The following is a 20,434-nucleotide window of genomic DNA, read 5'->3' on the forward strand; positions in this document are numbered from 1 at the left end:
CCCTTAGATACTTTTGTTCCAGCTCCATTTACCATTCAAATTGAGCTTTTGAGCTCTAAAGCATTACCCAGATTGAGATACCTGATTGACCACCTTTTCATAGGAACATAGGAAGCGACCTTATAGTGAGTCAAACCTTGGTCCATTGGCTCAGTATTTTCTAATGCGAATGGCTCGCCAAGGTTTTAGGCAGAAGTATTTTCCAGCCCTACCTGTAGATGCCAGAGAGTAAGCCGTAGACCTTCTGCATACAAAGCAGATGCTCTATTATGGATATTAGCATTAAAATCAGCCATTTTAAAATTTCATTTGATTCAGCTAAGCCTAGAAATTATAACCTACCTGTAACCATTTTTAATCTGCAATGGCCACATTCACATGTAACACAGAACCAGAGTAAAACTGGGCAGAGGTTGGATTCCATGTATGTCTGAATGTGGAAAAAATGATCCTAGGTTTCCTTTGCTAAACTCCCATTTGAACCTTCAGTTATTTAGTGAGTTTCACTGCTCCAATCTGAGATTTCAGGGCAGCAACATTATGTCTGAATGCAGATAGCACCATGACTTACATTTTTTCTGCTGTTGTTTCTGCTCCGGAAACCATAGAGAGGGTGACACAGACCAGCCCTGAAATGCACCAGTTCTATGCTTGCTATGTGACTCACTGGCCATCTTTTAGGGAACTTGCCCCCCCCCATCCCTACATTCCTCCAACCATTGCCTGGCAACATGGATGCTGTGCCGCAATACTACGGTCTTTAAAGTACAGCAAAGTGAAGAGCAGCAGTGGTGGATGACCCAGCTTGAGCTTGTCTCCTGCTACCCCCTTTGGCAAAATGCAGAAAAATGGGATGGTATGATGAGGTGGCCACTCTGTGGAGAGCTCCCCACAACTCTGGCAATGAAGGAGTATTAGAAAAAGTAGCTGGAGTCCCAATGACTCCATAAGTAGGGATGTGTGGACCGTTCCAGTGGTCCGGCGGTTCAGTCCAGGGATTCAGGGGTTCAGGGGTTCGGGGTCTAACTGAACCACCCCCCTGGTTCCATCGGACCAGAACCGGACCGCTGGATCCGGTCTGGACCGGTCTGCAATTTTTTTTAAAAAAAAATTAAGTTAATGTAAACTACTTTTAGCCCCTTTGGGGGGCTTACTGAGGCCGCGTGAGGGGTTCCCTCTAACCCCGCCGGCCATCCTTATCACTGCCACGGCCCAGGAATTCATCATTTTTGGCCCTTTCGGGCCTCCGTATGAGCGTGCGGCCGCCATTTTGGTGGCAGCCGCACATGCACCAATGCCCTCTGCGAGGCCGAGGCATGGCCTTGATTCGGCCATGAACCGAACTAGGCCAGCCGGTTCCATGCACACCCCTATCCCTAAGTTGGGCAACCCATAAAGATGCCACTTGCCAAGGGCATGTAAGGGTATAGTGGTGAGAGAAAGGTGCAGATTATAAGCTCTATTATTAACCAGTGAGAACAGGGCCCCCACATGAGCTGGGCCCCCTAGGTTTGAATAGTCTAACTCCAGTGGAGAGCCGAAGCCCACTGGGGCTCTGGTCCTCCTCAGTAGACTGGTCCTCTCATGAGAAGTCTAATCCCTAGCCTGCAAGCCAACGAGGGGATGGGAGTGTGTTGGAGGTTCTTGGTCTTCTTCTACCCGGTCTGCTATCACAGCATCCTCCCTTGTTTTTATGGACCTATACCCCAGGAACCTTTGCCTGCCCTTGTATACATATTCCCTCCTGGAAAATTATCACAAAACTTTTCCAGGGTTGCAGGAACAGCAGAAACAGAGCCCTTCTATATCCCCCCTTTTACATTTTATGTCCTTGTGTGATACTGCTTGTCTTCAGGCCTTTTGTGAGGGCTGCAGTGCAGGTGGTGTGAAGAGAAGGGTTTAAATGCCCTACCCCAGGCAAGGGCAGATGGTCCCTGTTGAAAATGCATGATCATGTTGTTCACACCCACTTCAATGCTTGCAGCCCTGGTGACATGCCAAGGCCTTACCTGTAGACTGGGGACATGAGTGTCATGAAACTTGATGGAATGAAGACATATTGGGCTAGGAGGAGGGAGTGGCACCCCTGCCCGGAAACTTGAGGCTGCCAAGTTTCATCCAACATTCACAGTTGGATGAATGTCTGTGATGCTATTTACGGTTTCAAAACTTAACTGCAGGTTCAGCAACCTCTAGTTCTGTGTTATGTGCAAGTGCGGCCAACCTTTGCTCTTGCAACTTAGTGAGCCCATTCACATGATCATGAAAAAGAAAGTAGAAAGCAGTATACCTAGGGGTTCATGGTTGTGTGAACCCACAAGAATCCCTCCAAACCATCCTGCTCACATCTGTGTAACCCAGATCCTCTACCCTACTCTTTACCCAGCTAGGACATCAAGTGAACGCTCCTGCTATGAAGTTTTGGTCCTCTGGGTGCATTTGCCTTTGGTAGCAGAACTCAGGAAGCAGCAGCCATGATTGTATAGGGGCTGTGCGGCTACAGGGGTTGACATCTGTGAATGTGCCATTCTTCAAAGCACACTCTATGATCCTTTGCTTGCAATGCCTTCAGTAGGGCTGGTCCAACCTCCTGCCCCTTTGTGGCCAAACAGGGAACAGCTGATTCAATCCTTGGAGGACCCAACTCTCATTTTCAGTAATGGAGCCTGCTGCTTCCTGGATCATCTGTGTGTTGGGTTTGCAGACCGAAACAGAGGCTCTGCTCATCTGTGGCTTCCAGGTTAGGAGCTCTTTATGCCCACCCCCACCCCCATATGATTGTGTGAAAAGGCTCAGTGATTTTCAGAGATGCTTACATAAAATGGATGTTTCACAGGATGTTTTTAGGATCTATCTAAGTTTGCTCTTGATTCTCAAACAAGAGCAGCTCTGGTGGTGTGGGCGTGGGTGGGCATGCTTGCCCAAAAAAGTGGCTTGCCCACCCCACCCCTCATTTCTTTTCAGAAATCTAATACATGGGACCCAGCTCACCCACCAATAAATGCACATTCCCTGTTCTGTGCCCCTGTCAGTTTTCTTCTTCTTCTAATGCTGCCACAACATAAGGATAAGTGAAGGAAGCTAAGGAGGTTAATTGTAAATTTGAGTTAAAGTAACAATAGTTTTAAAAAAGCAATAAACAAATGTGTACATGATCACTAGCTGTATAGTAAGAGAGGACAGGAATGCTGATGTGTTTCTCCAAATTATGGTTTTGTATAATCATGAAAAATATTAGGATAAAGAAGTTGGAAAGTTTGACGGAGGTCAGGTTGCCTTCGGGCCACCTCACTTGACACATCTTACTGTACATTTTGTAAGTAAGTACATGAATTAATGCATCTTCAAGTAATGCTCCTGGAAACTATTTTTTCATGAAATGCCTGTGAAATCAGTGCTATGTTTGATGTCTTAAGCTTTGTTTATGTTATAATCCCTATATTTGCTGTACTAAAAGCTATATGAGTAAACTAGTATATTTATAGAAGTTTTTCTCTCTAGCTTTAAATATTTCCATTGCAATACCCTTGTGAGGAACATGAACCAACCTCTGGTGTAAATCCTGGACTGGAGCTTTGCACACAACAGTTTCCTGATATAGCTTACAGCTGCTCTAAATAACGGGGTGTAAAGGGTTAACCACAAGAGGCAACTGCAACAGCTCTACCATAGAGCTTGGGCCCCATCCCTACATATAGCCCCATCTCCCATAGAAAGTCCCTTGGGTCTTCTGGGGAGGCTCTAATCCAGGCTGTCTGGCTGTTCCCAGTGAGGGCATCTGCTCTGTGGAATGGCTTCCCTAGAGAGACCTCCCTGGTGCTCGATAACTTTAGGAGAGCAGTTAGAATTTCTTTTACTTTGAAAAACCTTTCAACTATGCTCTGGCTGAACTATTTTATCTCTGCTGCTTTTATATAATTTTGGAGGCTACTTTGCTAGCTTTATGGTGGTTTTAGTTTTGTTCCATACTGTGATTTTAATGTGATTTTTTTTGCAAACTAGTTTGAGCTTCATGTTGAGATTGTTAAGTGGGATATAAATTTTAAAGATAAAATGAATAAGTACAATACATTTTCTTTGTCCCTTTCATCAGTTTATGCAAAATGGAGTTTCCATCAACAGGACCATTGATTATCTGATTCCTTAGGATATCTCCAGGCAATGAAGATAATTGCAGTCAGTTTGGGTTATGCAATCTGGGGTTTGTCGTTATTCTTATCTCCGTCATCATCTCCCCCTCGGCCATTCATTAAAACCAAAACCTCCCAGGCAGCCTGTGCGCATTACAAGAAGCCATTCCTCTGTATTCATAGCTTAAGAATCCTTTCCATTTTGTATATGGCACCTTTCATCCCTCAGCGTGAAATGAAAGCAACCTTGTTAAATGTAATGGTATATTATAAAATGAGAAGGGTGCCGTTTTGGAAAGTCATCATATTATAGTAAAATATTATCTTTTCTCCCTCAGTAAAATGTTGCATTGCCTGTTTTCATAGTGGAAATAACCCAAATATAACAAGGATGTATCGGATAAGTGGCTGAGTGTCGTCGGGTAGATACGCCATGATTTACTGATAGGGAAAGCTCTGTAGAATGAATGAGTAGTCAGGCTAGTTTGTTGTATTGAAGAGGTATGGTGTGATTCAAGAAGCATGAGAGATGTATTTTCCCCATGGTGAAAAGGATCATATATATAGAACTCCCATCATTGCTAATGACATGGCTGTCCATCTCATGCATTTCACATCCCTTTAAAATGTATTATGGAATGTCAGGACTGGTATTAGTGGGAGCATTTGAAGGTTCAGTTTATTGATGGGCAATGACTAGCTCTTGTTTTTCTCTTGTCATCCTGTTGGAATGGGCTTCTGCAGCACCACAGTCGTTCCTGGCACTGTAGCTACATCTCCTGTTTGCAATGAATATTAAATGCAAGCCTTCCCTATTGGACATCCGGTCTGAACTAATGTTGTGCAGTGTTTGTGGTGGTCAGTATAAGTAGTAGCCTCAATCATTGTCACCTAGAATGAATGGCTATTCATTTGGCCCTTGTATAATCGGTTTGACACAGGAGAATTCTGGAGGAGGAGGGAAAGAAGAAAAGAGACAGTACACAGAATCAGGTCTCCACACAGGCCTCCAACACGGAGCAGGGAAATTGCTGTCACTCACTCATGCTCCACTGGCCATGGACAAGGCTGAAGTAGTGTTTCCTCATAGGATTTCCCTGGAGGTCTTCCTCCCCTCTTAAGGACTGAAGTAGCATCAAGTAAAACTAGTTTTAGGCTCTTGATTTCTAGTAGATCATCCCTAGCTCTGCTCTCAATGGTTTTAAATATATGTAATTGAAAATTACTTCTGATATAAGGGCCAGCATTCAGGACTGATAAACTCAAGCACTGGCTGAGGGTCTAGGACCATCAAAGGGCCCATGGCCAACCACTGAGGCCTTCATGAAAAAACATTCATGGCCACCATTACTGAAAAGCACTCCAAACTGCCTCTGTTATCACCAAGACCACTTCCTTTAAACCCTTGTGAGGACTTATCTTAAAACTGTTGGGGGTTGTAATTTTTATTATTATTATTATTATTATTATTTTATTATTTTTAAACATTTATATTTCGCTCCTCCTCCAAGGAGCCCAGAGAAGTGTACATAGTTAAGTTTCTCCTCACAACAACCCTGTGAAGTAAGTTAGGTTGAGAGAGAAATGACTGGCCCAGAATCACCCAGCAAGTATCATGGTCAAATGGGGATTTGAACTTGGGTCTCCCTGGTCCTAGTCCAGCACTCTACCCATTATAGCCAGCGTGGTGTAGTGGTTAGAGTGCTGGACTAGGACTGGGGAGACCCGAGTTCAAATCCCCATTCAGCCATGATACTTGCTGGGTGACTCTGGACCAGTCACTTCTCTCTCAGCCTAACCTACTTCACAGGGTTGTTGTGAGGAGAAACTGAAGTATGTAGTACACTGCTCTGGGCTCCTTGGAGGAAGAGCGGGATATAAATGTAATAAATAAATTATAAATAAAATAATATACCACACTGGCTCTCTTTACCCCCAGTAAATTAGCGCTAAAGAAGCTACATACTCCAGTTACAGCATAGAATGCAGAGTTTAGCTGTTGCAACTATTTAGAGAAAGCACATGGAGATTCTTGTAGAACTAAATACTAAGTATTTATTGGTGAACTACATTTGGGATAGGAAAGACCTAATCCTAATCTATAGAACTACATAATGAATAGGTAGAGAGATAGATAGATGTTCCTATCTGCTCTCTAGGAGGAAAGGAAGGGATTCTGATTCTCACAGGAAATACCTGAAGAGTCCAATCAGAGGTCATAGAGTAGAGAAAGGTAGAACAGCTGGGAGACCCTTACTCACTATCTCTACTCCAAGTGCCCCTAGTGGTCATTAGGATAGTTGGTGCTAAAGGTTGATGTATTGGAACGCTATCCCCAACAAAAGGCAGTGCTGGCAGTGGCCCAGAGCTCTCTGACTGCCGCACTGACAGCTGCCATCTTTCTTTACCTATAATGTAATGTCCCTGCTTCATCATCCAGTGTTTCAACAGCAGGGGTGGAAGTGTTGCATTATGAACAAGATGGCAACCTCCAGCAAGGCCTTCACTGATAAGAAGCCCTGCCAGGGTACTTGGCCAAGGGGCCCCATGAACCTGCTGCCAGCACTGTCTGGCACTGCTTGTGAGTTGGAAGTGGCCTCTGAATTTCTGTAGCTCAGGCGTCCAATTGTCTCATAAGATATCATTCACACTGTGCCATCATCAATCATCATCATCCCCCCGCCCCCACAAAGATTTTGATCAACCACTGCACAAATTCTGTAATAAAAGGAGTGCATTATAATGCTATTATGTCTTGCCTCCCCACCTCTCATAATATCTAAGAAACAAATGTTGATATTTATGGATAGGTGTGGCTTTAGTATGTCAAGGTCACCATGATTTCACTCCTGAAGGCCAAAGATTGGGAAATTGCATATCCCTATCCCTGATGGTAGGGTTGCAATGGCAAGGTTTGCAATGAAGGGTTGCAATGAAGGCCTTGGAAAGGATATTTAGATGCCGTGACGTGTCTATATCTACAAAGATTAGCATCATTTGGACAATTATTTTCCCCATGACACTCTATGGATACGAAAGCTGGACTTTGAAGAAGCAAGACAGAAATAGCATTGACGCTTTTGAACTTTGGTGTTGGAGAAGACTTTTGAGGATACCATGTACAGCCAGGAAAACAAACAAATGGATCATAGAACAAATCAATCCAGAATTTTCACTCAAGGCACAAATGACCAGGCTCAAACTATCATACTTCGGACACATTATGAGAAGACCCAGCTCCCTTAAGAAGTCCATAATACCTGGGGAAAGTTGAAGGAAAGAGAAGAAGAGGATGACCGACAGCAAGGTGGATGGACTCGATCACGACAGCAATGAATGCACCACTGAGAGACCTTAAAGGCCAAATTGAAGACAGATCATCCTGGAGAGAATCTATCTAAGTGGTCACTAAGAGTCGTCACCGACTTGACGGCACTTAATCAATCAATCAATCATCTGTGATGGTGCCCAATAGAGCAAAACATACCTATTTGTTTGAAGGTAGAGAATTGCAGAATGTGAGTGGCTTGTATGTACATCTATAGATGAACACACCTAGGTCAAATATTACTTCTTATGAAGTAAGGTGTGTGATCATGAAACCCATATTCCATCAGATATTTCTGGCATCATTGTTGTTAGGGGTATGCACAGGACCTCTCTGGGTGGTTGGATTGAATTTGAACTGAATTCAAACCAAACTGCTAGTCCATGAGCCAGTTCATTAGAACTGGCCAGTGATTTGGTTCATGCACTAGAATTGGGTTGAACTGGTTCAGTTCAGTTCAGCATGCTTGTAAGAGGGAATCCAGTAAGGATTCTCCTTTACAAGCAAAGGAGGAACCCTAAGGGGTTGAAAAGGGCAAGTGGGGGGTGGGTGCGCGGGAGATCACCTTAAGTTCCTCAGAGGCATCAGCTACTTGGTGGCCAGCAGGGGCTCCCCTAGGCCCCGCTGGTGCTCCCCCCATCAGTGGGGACTGGCGGGGGCCCAGTTTGGGCCTCCATGCAAGCGCAGAGGCAATTAGAGTGATCCCCATGCATGCATGGAGGCCATTTGCATTACCACACAAATTTGATTTCCCGCCTGCCCCTGCCCACCCTTTTCAACCTCGTAGGTTTCCCCCTTTGCTGGTAAAGGGGAATCCTTACTCAATTCCCTTTTGCAAGCCTGCCAAACTGGTCAAAACAGTTGGGTTTGAATCCAAATTATTGGGGTGCTGTTCCAATTTAAGCTTGAATCGGTTGAACTGGGCCAGTTTGAATCGAACCCAGTTCAATTCAAACTGCTTCTGCACATTTATTGTCTGAATGGACTCAGTGTTTTCCAATATTTTGAATTTTAGATAAAGATTGAAGCCAAAGCCCCTAGGATTCTTTCACAGAACTGTAACTCTCTCTAAAAGAAGACATCAAAGTGAGCCATATGGCTAACTTCCTACCCTTCCCCAATACAACTCAACCCAAGTAGAGTAATAACTGAACTAATCTGTAAACCGCCCAGAAATGCATGTTTTGAGCGGTATAGAAATATTTCAAATAAATAAATAAATAAATAAATAATCACAAGATACCAACAGTCTTCTTCTTCTTATGGCAACTTGTTTATTGTGGCTTTTGGGGCTCAATATCAGTGGCCATTCAAGTTGTTAGATATAACTACCATGAGTACAGAGAGAAGAAGATTTTTTTAAAAAAATTTAAGGCAAAAAAGGTCAAGCAGTGCCAAAGATAGATGTCACATAGGTACATCTCAGTATATTATAGAGTTTTGTATGCAGGCACAGTGGATTAATTTTGGGCTTCTCCTTAAGTTCAACAAAGCCTCCAGACCCCTCCCTCCCTCTAAAGGGACAAGAGAAACCATGCTGCAGGTCTTTACTTAGAGCCCAGCACAGCAAGGAACAATATATTAACCTGTTTAGTACATCTTTTATTATTTGTGTAGAGACTGAAACAGTAAGGTTCAACAGAGAACACCCAGAACACAGATGAATACAGGATCCAATCAAATGATAAAGATCCAATCAGCATGGAGATGACCCATTCCCGACTAGCAACTGCTAGTGATAAATAGGTACAGAAAAACCGATTATGTGAATAAATGCCTAAAGAGGGGCAATTACTTTCTGTAGTTAGCTAGACATTCCCAGGATTTGCTGGGACGAAGTACTGTAGTGACAGATTTGCTAATGGTTTCTACGTTGTTGGCTTTTTGTTGGAGTCTCCCTTTGAAACTGTTTTTTGTCAGAGTACTGTGACTCTAAGGCCTATTAAAATCCTGTCTATGTGTTGCTCTTTTTAATATAATCTCAAGGATGTGCTCCAAAATCCCAAGGGTCACTGCTCCTTCACTCTGTAGAACAGCTCGTCAAAGTGACAAGAGAGGGAAGGGAAAAATACTTTCCTGTGTGGCATCACCACCACCTTTCTGGCACACTGGTATGGAACACACTTGAGTGACAAAGTTGTCTCCTTCCCTTGTGATGCTGCTTCTTCTTGTCCTGCTGCCCTGATGAGGATGGGAAGGAAAGGGTGAGGAGATGTGTGGAATTGTTCAAGGGAAAGGGTAGAGAACTTCTCCAAACTCTTTAAGTTCAGAGAAGAACTCTTGGGAGTGTGCCCTACCTGGAATGGTAGGGATAACCTTTCCATGCCCCATAGATTCTTCTCCAAGCCTTAATGCAGAGAACATCATTGACCTCTCTATCTTTGTTTAGATAGTTTAGCTTTCACTCACATAGAAGGGAGCAGCTATTGCAAATGTGTCATTTTCTAAAGGACTCAGAAATCTCTCTCTCTCTCTCTCTCTCTCTCTCTCTCTCTCTCTCTATCTCCCCCCTTTTAATTTTATTTTTGACAAATACAGCACATGTGTAAAAACTGTGCAGCAACGGAAAAGAACAAACAATAAAAACTAAAATATAAGCCAGAAATTAAGGGCCATTTGAGGTTATACACAAGTCCAGTGTTAAGAGGAGATTGTTGGTTGCTGAACATGCAGGTGCAACTTGCTAGGAGACAATTGAAAACAAAATTCAAGAAAGAACATCATTCCAAATTTTGATTTGAGTGGATGGAGGATTACAAACTGACCATCCCTTATTGACATATTCAATCAATGGAAACCATATTTACAAAAACTTGTCTTGTTTTGTTACTCCTAAGAGCTAACCTGATCTTTCTGCACATAGTTCTCCATCTCTCCCCAAAAGGTGAATGTGGACCAAGTGCCACTGGTCTATGTTCACTGTGTTATATCACTCTCTCTGTTTGTTGAGCTGATAATTTTCCTTTGCTGATTATGTCACACTATGTTCTGCCTCAGGAGAATAAAGCAGAAGAACAGACTTATCTCATTTCCCTTTGGCTGAGATCACTCTTTGGGCAATTTGAAAAACAACTGATGTAGGTTCACTATCCTTTTCCTTTCACACAGCCTTTCTTCCCATTTATGACTTTGGTACCAGAGTGATTGTGTCTATAAAGCTTTGTGATTCTCATTTTCCTTTCCAGCCCCAGTCCAACAGGACAAGTGCCAGCGTGGCACTAGTGCATCTGAAAATTCTGCACTGGTGCTAGTGTGTGTGATGTGTGTGTGACAGAGAGAGAGAGAGAGAGAGAGAATTTCAGTTACCTCCCCTTCTCCCAGAAGCCCTATGTGTCACCTGAAAATATGTCCCTGAGGGCTGTGTGACCATCAAGGACATATTTTTGGCTTCCCGTGAAAGTGAAGGTCATCAAAATTTGCCTCCACCACTAAGTCAGCAGTAGAGTTAGTTGAAAATTTCAATGAGTTAGTTGAAAAAATTTCAATGAGTTAGTTGAAAAAACTAACTCATTGAAAATTTCAATGAGTTAGTTGAAAATTTCATAAGCCCTAGTGCTTCTCTTGTTGCATTGGTACTTGGTTGGGATGTCAGCCACTGATAACAGCTTTGTAAGACTGCAAGATGAAGTTTTTTCTATCCCTGTTGCCTGAGATGTTCCTAAGAGGAGATGCCAAGGACTCAGTCCTGGTACCTGTCTGCAAACCATGCGTTCTACCATACAACCACATCCCCCATGCCAGTTTTAGTGATTTGCCCAAGGCCATCTAGAACTAGGCTTTGTGGCTGAGCAGGAATTACAGAGGTCTTCCTGGTTCAGATCCACATTGGTTCTTGTGTAGTTCTGCAAATAATTTCTATAGTGCATCCATCGTACAATTCTTATTCAGTTATGCTTACAAGTCACAACAATCCAGTAAAATAGGTTTGGCTGATAGATGGTGCCCAAAGCGGCTCAGTTTGGACTACTTCACACACTACACATTTAGCTTTACGATTCCACCTAAAATATTTTTAAGCATACACCTAAACATAAAAAATAGTGAATGCAACAAACATGTTTTCAGACAGGCACCAAATGTGTCAGGAAGTTGTGAGCTGTTGCTTCCTGCCGAGTGCGGGCTTGGTTATAATCCATGCTCGCTTCTGGGAAATGTGTGAGAATTGGCCCTGAAAGCTTGATGGCAGAGCAGGATTTTGACCTCAAGTCTCCCACATCCAAGTGTCATTGACTACATATGGGCCTTGTTTTGGTTGTTAGACATTCTGGAGAATCTCTGGTCAGTTCTGAAGTACAACTAGTTGTGAGTTTGGGACTAAGTGCTTGATTGCAATTGTGCAAACGGAATCTGACTGAGTTCATCTAACTCACCAATTGCATTTTAAGATATGTTCAGATCAGCAAATCTTCACATGCAAACCACAGCTCCAGAATGTTTGTATGGATCCCAACTTCATTAGTTTGATGGCTTCTAGTTCATGTTTTCTTAGTTCATTAAGCAGATTCATCAGCTAAATGAATGTGAAGTTTGACTTTGCTGATTCAAGTCTCACACTACCTCCTCCCTTCTACCAAATAACACACTGAATTAATAGGATAGCCCACCTTAGGAAATATCTGGCAAATTGTTCATAATTACCACATAGCAAATTTACAAAGTATTACATTTTGGAATTTTTCAATGATGCCTTTGGGTGCAATCCTACCTGGCACACACATATAGAATAATATGTGGACTCATCCCAATAGTAGAGCTGTCTGATATTTTGCCAAGCCGCCACCCCCCACCCCTTGCTGGATGTGTAGCATTGTGGCCATGTCATTCATTCCAAAGAAGGCCTTTCTGCATCTCTCCTACACATGTTTGTTCTCCCTCAGGCCCCCAGCACACAGTTGACATCCAGAAAAAGTGAGAGAAGAACCACATGCAGAGAGCTGAGGGAGAATGAGCTTTTGGATGCAAAACTACCTTGTCATGAATTCCTGCTGAAAGAGGAGAGGCTACTGACCACTGTGGGATGACTCTGCATGCTACTCTGTGCAGGTGCACTATGCAAGATTGTACCCCCTGTCAATGTAATGTCTGCAATGTACTAAAGAACTTTGATTTTGAATTCTAGTAATGTAACACTTCCCTCAAAACCATGATGTCTAGACTGGTGAAATTTAGAAACAGAAGAGTTCCTGATACTATTTCAATCCATCAAGATTATACCTACGAATGGAAGAAGAAGAAGAAGAAGAAGAAGAAGAAGAAGAAGAAGAAGAAGAAGAAGAAGAAGAAGAAGAAGAAGAAGAAGAAGAAGATTAATGGGATGTCTCCATTGGGACACAGTGAGTGTCCTAGGAAAGCTGGTGAAAAAACATTTGAGAAACCAAATGTTCAGATGAATGCAGGAGCTATTTATGTAGCTTCATGGGAACAGCATGGGAGCAGATCCAAAACCAGGATGATTGTTTTGAGGGAACCCAAGAAGAAGGGTGAATCATTATAGAACAGCCAGAACATCAATACAGGTAGCCTAAGATGTTTCAAGAACTTTAATTGCATTGGGTATTATTAAAATGATAAATTGTAAAAATAAGGTTGCTCGTTTTTTTAACCTTATCCCAAGGTGCTTGTCAATTATTCCAGTGCCTTTAGTCATTAGTCACTGGAATATGAGAGCACATTTACTACTCAGAGAGCAATTGGTTGAAATACTGCCTTTTATTTTACCACCACAAATAAAAGGGCTAGAGCCTTTCCTTTTTCAATGAACATTGCAAATTCAAGGAGGGGGCTGTCAATTAGGGGTGTGCACGGAACCAGCTGGCCTGGTTCAGTTCGAGGCCGGACCAGCCTTGAACCCAACTGGGCCAGTTCGGTCTGTCACCCCCTTGAACCCCCCCCTGGGTTCGGCTCGGTCTGGGGTGTGTGTGTGTTTGTGATTCTTTTGTTTAAAAAAATGGCTATCACGCATGCGCAAATGGCCTCTGCAAGGCCATTTGGAATTAGGAGACATTCCCTTGTTGGTTGACCATCTTAACAAAATAGTAATTGGTGGACATGCACACAGGGCTGTTAGGACATAGGAAGGATTGAGAGTGCTGTACAAACCTGTTGAGACACTATATGCTTATTAAGGTTATATTTGATGCCTTTTTTCATCCCTGTTGTGAATACTTATGGGCTCAAACACATTAGAGATACGCACCCACATCTGCACTAGTTGCAGACACAGAATCCTTTTCATATGTACAGATTTCTGATTGGATGAAGTAAAGGTATTTTTTAAATCATTATGCCATCTTGACGCAATACCTTTGCCAGTACAGCATTTTCCCCATTTCATCCAGTATTATTTATTATTTATCATTTAAAATAGAAAACAGTAGAGTTTTATATTTTTAAATAACATTTATGTTTCCCTTTTTTGGGAACTTCTACCCCTTATTTCTGAACATCACTATATTTCTTAAACTTATTTGGTGGTAATAAGATCCTGGACAGCTCTTGCATTTCTGAAACAAAAAGGCATAAAATAATGAAAGTGCCTATAATGTAAAGCTAAACCTCTGTGTTCATTTATTAATCTCAGTTAGAAGTGGCTCAGAAAGCATTGGCTTTTGTTTAAACAGTACGGAGGAATGAAGGGAGGGTAGGATCAGAGCTGCCCATGCATAAAATTGTCTTCTGTAATTGGCTTTGGCTGTGGTAAGGTGCAACACTACTGTGGCTTTGCTAAATTCAGAACTAAAAACCAAACCAAACCAGGGTGTGTAGTAATTAGACAGCCACTTTCGGCTTTTCCAAAGTGACCTGATGTGCATTACTGCTCATTCAATATGATGTCATTCAAGGACCTTTAGTAATCTTGCACCCACTTATGCCCAATGATTCCAAAGGGATTGAGTCGTGTGCTGGTACACATCAAAATGCAGCATGAAACTTTGCTGTCAAATTGAGCATAATGGAATCCTCTACAATTACAATACTGATTACAACACTTGGCATACTTATTGACGGGCTCACTGTAGCATTTATTGTTATTTCTTAATTAGTTATGCATTTATTAAAGCAACATGTCTGTTAAAATGAAACAAAACAAAGCAAACATTTAAAAGCAGAACAAGAGTGAAGAAAAATCAAGGAAAAGGAAATGGGGGAATGAAGTATGCAAAGTGATGAAGATGGGGAAATTGTAATGCGTAAGGTATTTGAGAGGGAGCACAAAGGCCCAATGCCTGGTTGTAGTAAATGGGATTCCTCATTCAACATACAAGTTCAGGAACTGAGATTTTCATCTCTTATGTTGAAGGTGATTTTGTAGTAGTAGTAGTAGTAGTAGTAGTAGTAGTAGTAGATAGAGCCAGTATATCTTCAGCCCATTGTTCTACCTTGGAGAGGTTCTTGTTCTTCCAGTCCTGAAGAATCCAATGCTTTAGTTAGGAGCACTGTTTGAGGGAGCAATTCTTTTTAGCCTACTTTCCAGTAGGCTTATGAGATCACCTGGCATTCCTTGTGTGTGTCTGTCCGTTTGTGTGTATGTCCTTAACTATCCTATATGGTAGGATATGGATACTACCATATCCAGGTATGCCTGGACCAATATAAACCAAATCGGGTATAGTTGTAGGGACACATAGGGACACCTCAGTCAGTGTCATAGATTTTGATGAAATCATCCATCCCAATTCAAGATGGCAGACACATAAACTTTTGAGGCGCAAGTGGGCTAACTTGTGAACCGCCTAACCAATTTGTACCAAATTTGCTACAGTTGTGGGGACAAATAGGGATGCCTCAGTGGTGTAGTTTGTGGTGATGTCATCCACTCCAATTCAAGATGGCAGACACATGAACATTTGAGGTGCAAATGGGCAAACATGTGAACCATCTAACTAATTTGAACCAAATTTGGCACAGTTGTAGTGAGTAACACACAGGGACAACTCAATGGCATAGTTTGTGATGATGTCATCCACTATGATTCAAGATGGCAGACGCATAAAAGTTTGAGATACAAAAGGGCTAACTTGTGAACCACCTAACCAGTTTGAACCAAATTGGCTACAGCTGTGGGGACACATAGGAATGTGTCAATGGAGTAGTTTGTGATAATGTCATCCACTCTGATTCAAGATGGCAGACATGTGAATGTTTGAGGCACATGGGCTAACTTGTGGACCATGTAACTGATTTGAACCAAATTTGGCATAGTTGTAGTGAGTAATACACAGGGACACCTCCACGGCATAGTTTGTGATGATGTCATCCACCCCGCTCCAAGATGGCAAAGGCATAAATGTTTGAGGTGCAAGAGGGCTAACTTGTGAACCACGTAATTGATTTGAACCAAATTTGCTATAGGTGAAGAGACACATAGGGACAGCTCAAGGGCATAGTTTGCAAAGATGTCATCCACCATGATTCAAGATGGTGGACACATGAACATTTGAGGTACAAGTGGGAACTGATTTGGACCAAATTTGGTACAGTTGTAGGGACACAAAGGGACATCTCAAATGCATAGTTTGTGATTATGTCATCTGCTCCAATTCAAGATGGCGGATGCATGAACTTTTGAGGGGAAAGTGGGCTAACTTGTGAAAGGCCTAACTGATATGGAGCAAATTTAGTCCAGTTGTAGGGTGATATCTTCTAGGTATTTATAAATACCTAGCAGCACCAGTAGCATTCAGGTCAGTGAGACTTTTTATTTATAAATATTTTAGCCCGCTTTTGTTTGCACTAAAATCAAGGTGACTTCCAAATATGAATATATGAAAGTGAAAAGCACAATTTAATAATACATTACTATCAGTATGTAAAAAAGCCTTGAAGTTGTATTGTACACTGCCACCGCTGCTGCAGCCATGGCTTGTACCTGTAAGTACAAATTTACTCTCCTTCCACCACCTCTATACTTTGCAAAGCCCCCCTGTCTCTGTACTGGTAATGGGGAATCCTCATTGGATTCCCCTTTACCAGTATAGCTTTGAGCCAGTAGAGCCAGCTCGATTTGAACTCCAACTGGGTCCAGCTCGATTGGCCCAAACCAAGCTGAACCAGTAAATCCGGTTTTGTGCACACCCCTACTGGCAGTGGCTCTCCAATATGTCAAGCAGGAGTCTCTCCCAGCCCTACAAGGAATTGAACCTGGGACCTTCTGCATGCAAGTATGCAGAGGCTCTTCCACTGAGCTATGGTTCCATTCCCTAAGGGGAATATCTTACAGTGTTCACATATAGTCACCCATCCAAATGCAAAACAAGGCAGATCCTACTTAGTAAAATTAATGCTCACTACCACAAGACCAGCTTTCCTCACTTAAGAACCACAAGACAAGCTCTCCTCTTCTGGCCTGGTAGTTGCTACACATGCCACGTGACAGATGAAAGTTTTCCCATGAAGGTCACCAGTGTGCACAGAATTTCTGTGTGCCTTGGATTTTAGCACACTGATCTGGGTGCTTAGGAAGCCCCTCCAAGAGCGGCAAGCTGTAAGTCAATGCACACAAAGGTTTACATGAGCTTTCAGGGCTTACACAACTTCCTTCCCATGTGGCACTGTCATCTGGAATATGACATACACAGTGGCTGCCACAGTGGTGGGTGTATCAAAAGACCCTGTCTAAATTCTCCTATGGCCACTAGATGAGTTTGCTCTTGTCCAGAGCAGTCAGCTCAGCAATTTCACTGTGCAGTGAAAACTTTAATATCAGTGTATAATAATGCTGTAAGCTATTAAGAGACAACGGCTGATTAATTAAGAATTAGTAGGCGCAGTTTTATATTACCTCTAATCTAATCTTGTGAAGAGGTTTGGCTCCCTCTCTGATAAGCGTCAGCATTACTCAAAAAGACAAATGCATGCCTTCATAAGCACAAGTTCCAGATGGATGTATTTCTGCAGCAATTGCAAAAGACCACACGGAAGGGGAAACTGGTTGTGTGTGAACTGGAGTTAAATGAAGTAAAGAAGAAATACAGAAAGGTAGAGAGTGATAACTGTTTTGCTTTCTTCATTCTAGGGCTAAGCTGAAAGTGCCCACCCCATTTTATGTTGGTCTTTGCTGGTTTCAAAAATCAAACCCCCTTTTTTGTTTGTTTTTAGACCCCCCTCTTTAAAAAACGTTAGTCTACGGCTACTTTGGATTACAAGTCCCCTGGTACACTCAAATAAGTTTGGGAAGAACATGGACATGCATGTCTCCGCTCCATCTGCTCCAGTGTTTAATTTTTATTTTTTTTAAAAGGCTCCGAATGTATTTAGGTGGTAGCAGGACAGCACATATGATTTGGCGAGGGGATGTGCATCCATACTCATCCCCTGAGAGTGTAGGTCAGGGCTGCTCAACTCCAGCCCTCCTGCAGATGTTGGCCTACAACTCCCATAATCCCTGGCTATTGGCCACTGTGGCTGGAGATGATGGGAATTGTGGTCCAAAAACAGCTGGGGGGCCTAAGCTGAGCAGGCCTGGTGTAGGTGGACACCTTGCTCAAATTGCCCTAAGCCAATTGGAAATTGGTGTGTGTAATCCTGTGGTGAAATCAGGGACATAATTGGGTTGTATGGCAATCCATGAGCTCCAATTGGCCAGAAACAGTGAGGCTATTCACACAAGCAGCCCTACCTTGTGTAAAGCATCAGGACTGAGGCTGATTCTGGTGCTGCCTCCCCCAGCAGCCAGAGTTTTGTACCCAGGCTTTAAGCCAGGTTAAAGGATGAGAATGCGCCCTTTCCCCCAGGTTTAGAGTTGTGTGTATGCTTGGACTGCACACAGAGCAGACCCCTGATCATACACAGAGCCAGGCACCTAGAGTGCCCGGGTTGAAGGGGAATCCCTGAATGCACTGCACTGCTTGTGTGGTGCATTCAGGGATATCTGGAGGCTGGGACTCATTTCCAGGGCCTCCAGAGCTCCATGTTGCCCGGAACAGCACAGATCGTGTGGGCACATGAGCCATGTGCCATATAGAAGAAGACCGATCATCTGAGGAGAACATAAGTACAGCCCAACTGGATCAGACCTGAGGCCTATTTAGTCCAGCATCTTGTTTCACAAAGTAGCCCACAGATGCCTCTGAGAAGTCCACAGGCAAGAGGTGAGGGCATGCCCTCTTTCCTACTGTTGCTCCCCTGCAGCTGGTATTTAGAGGCATCTTGCCTCTGAGCCTGGAGATGGCCTATATATCTCGTACTAGAAGCCATTGATAGACCTGTTCTCCATGAATTTGTCAAAGCCCCTTGTAAAGCCATCTAAGTTAGCAGCCATCACTACATTCTGTGGCAGAAAATTCCATAGATTAATTATGTGCCGTGTGAAGAAGTACTTCCTTTTGTCGGTCCTAAATATCCCGACTTCCAGTTTCATGGGATGACCCCTGGTTTTAGTGTTGTGAGAGAGGGAGAAATAATTCTCTCTGTCCACTCTTTCTACTCCATGAATAATTTTATACACCTCTATCATGTTTCTCTATAGTCACCTCTTTTCCAAACTAAAAAGCCCCAGATGCTGTAGCCTGGCTTCATAAGGAGGGTGCTTCACACACCTTTTCTTTCTATTTTCTTTATTTCTAAAACTCATTATTTCATTTTTCTTTAATTTGAAGTCCTTAAAATAAAGGCAGGAAGGAAATAAACCTTTAGATAACATTTTCAGAAAGCACCCCTGAAATAATATGAGATGCTACAAGGCAGATGAAGAACCTGGAGTGCTATGGGAAGTGTAGTTCCAAAAAAGAAAAAAAAAGAAAAAAAGGCATCAGCCACAAGAGGAGCCATTTTTAGCCTACTTTCCAGTAGGCTTATGAGGTCACCCGGCATTCTGTGTGTGTGTGTGTGTGTGTGTGTGTGTGTCCATGTGTCCTCCCACACAACATTGCAACGCCTGGATCAATATGAACCAAATCGGGTACAGTTGTAGGGACACATAGGGACACCTCAACGGCGTAGTTTGTGATGATGTCATCCACCCTGATCCAAGATGGGAGACACATAAACTTTGGAGGCTCAAGTGGGCTAACTTGTGAACCACCTAACTGATTTGAACCAAATTTGCTACAGAGGTAGGTACACATAGGATGCCCAAATACACATAGGGATGCTTGGTGTGTGATGATGTCATTCACTCAAATTCATGGTGGCCACATGAATATCTGAGGTGCAAGTGGGTGTCAGCAATCTGGCCACCCAGAAGGGAAGTCCAGGAAGATAGTCCACAATACAAACTGGGCTGCAGAAACGAAACACGGCTCGGAATAGTTCTCTATATCAGGCTCGGGCTGAAAGCTGTCGACACAAGAGTTGACAAATGTCTTCCAGCAGCTAACAGAAAGCTGTTGATGTGCTTTATAGTCCAAGCTGATAACTCTCAGCTGGCAGAGATTCAAGGCTTATCAGTCCTCTGCAAGAGGCGTTTACTCCTCCTGATAGTATCCAGCTGTGCTCTTCGTCTTGTGATACGCCCTTACTGTGGAGTCAGTGGGGGTTGCCCGCAAAGCTCATCCTTTAGTCTGTCCGTCACTGTCTCTGCTGCCCCAGACTGCTGTGCCTGCTCTTAAACACCAGCTGGACCCTCCTCAGCCGTTTCTTGGGAACTGACAGCTGGGCTCTGCCCCGCAGGCACCCCTGCATCAGCTGGAAGGCTGTCAGCTTCCCCTTCCTCCTCGCTATCTGAGACCGAGGGTGTGACAGTGGGCTAATTTGTGGACTGCCTAGCCTATTTGAACCAGATTAGGTACAGTTGCAGTGAGTGACACACATGGACACATCAATGGGATAGCTTGTGCTGATTGATGTCATCCACGCCAATTCAAGATGGTGGACACATAAACATTTGAGGTGCAAGTGGGCTAACTTGTGAACTGCTTAACCGGTTTGAACCAAATTTGCTACAGCTGTTGGGACACATAGGGACACCTCAATGGCGAAGATTGTGATGATGTCATCCACCTCAATTCAAGATGGTGGACATGTAAACTTTTGAGGC

General features: G+C 43.2%; 1 protein-coding gene across 1 annotated transcript in view; it reads left to right on the forward strand.

Annotated features, from left to right (window-relative positions):
- Window positions 1–12,996, forward strand: part of LOC128346326 (uncharacterized) — a 151,097-nt gene extending 138,101 nt beyond the window's left edge. The window contains exon 2 of the mRNA XM_053299506.1: window positions 12,336–12,996. Coding sequence (XP_053155481.1) covers window positions 12,602–12,952 — 351 coding nt within the window. The 5' untranslated portion in view covers window positions 12,336–12,601 and the 3' untranslated portion in view covers window positions 12,953–12,996. The remainder of the gene's footprint in view (window positions 1–12,335) is intronic.
- Window positions 12,997–20,434: the final 7,438 nt, after the last annotated feature.

This window comes from Hemicordylus capensis, chromosome 2, assembly GCF_027244095.1.
Source record: "Hemicordylus capensis ecotype Gifberg chromosome 2, rHemCap1.1.pri, whole genome shotgun sequence".
In the NCBI taxonomy this organism is placed as follows: Eukaryota; Metazoa; Chordata; class Lepidosauria; order Squamata; family Cordylidae; genus Hemicordylus; species Hemicordylus capensis.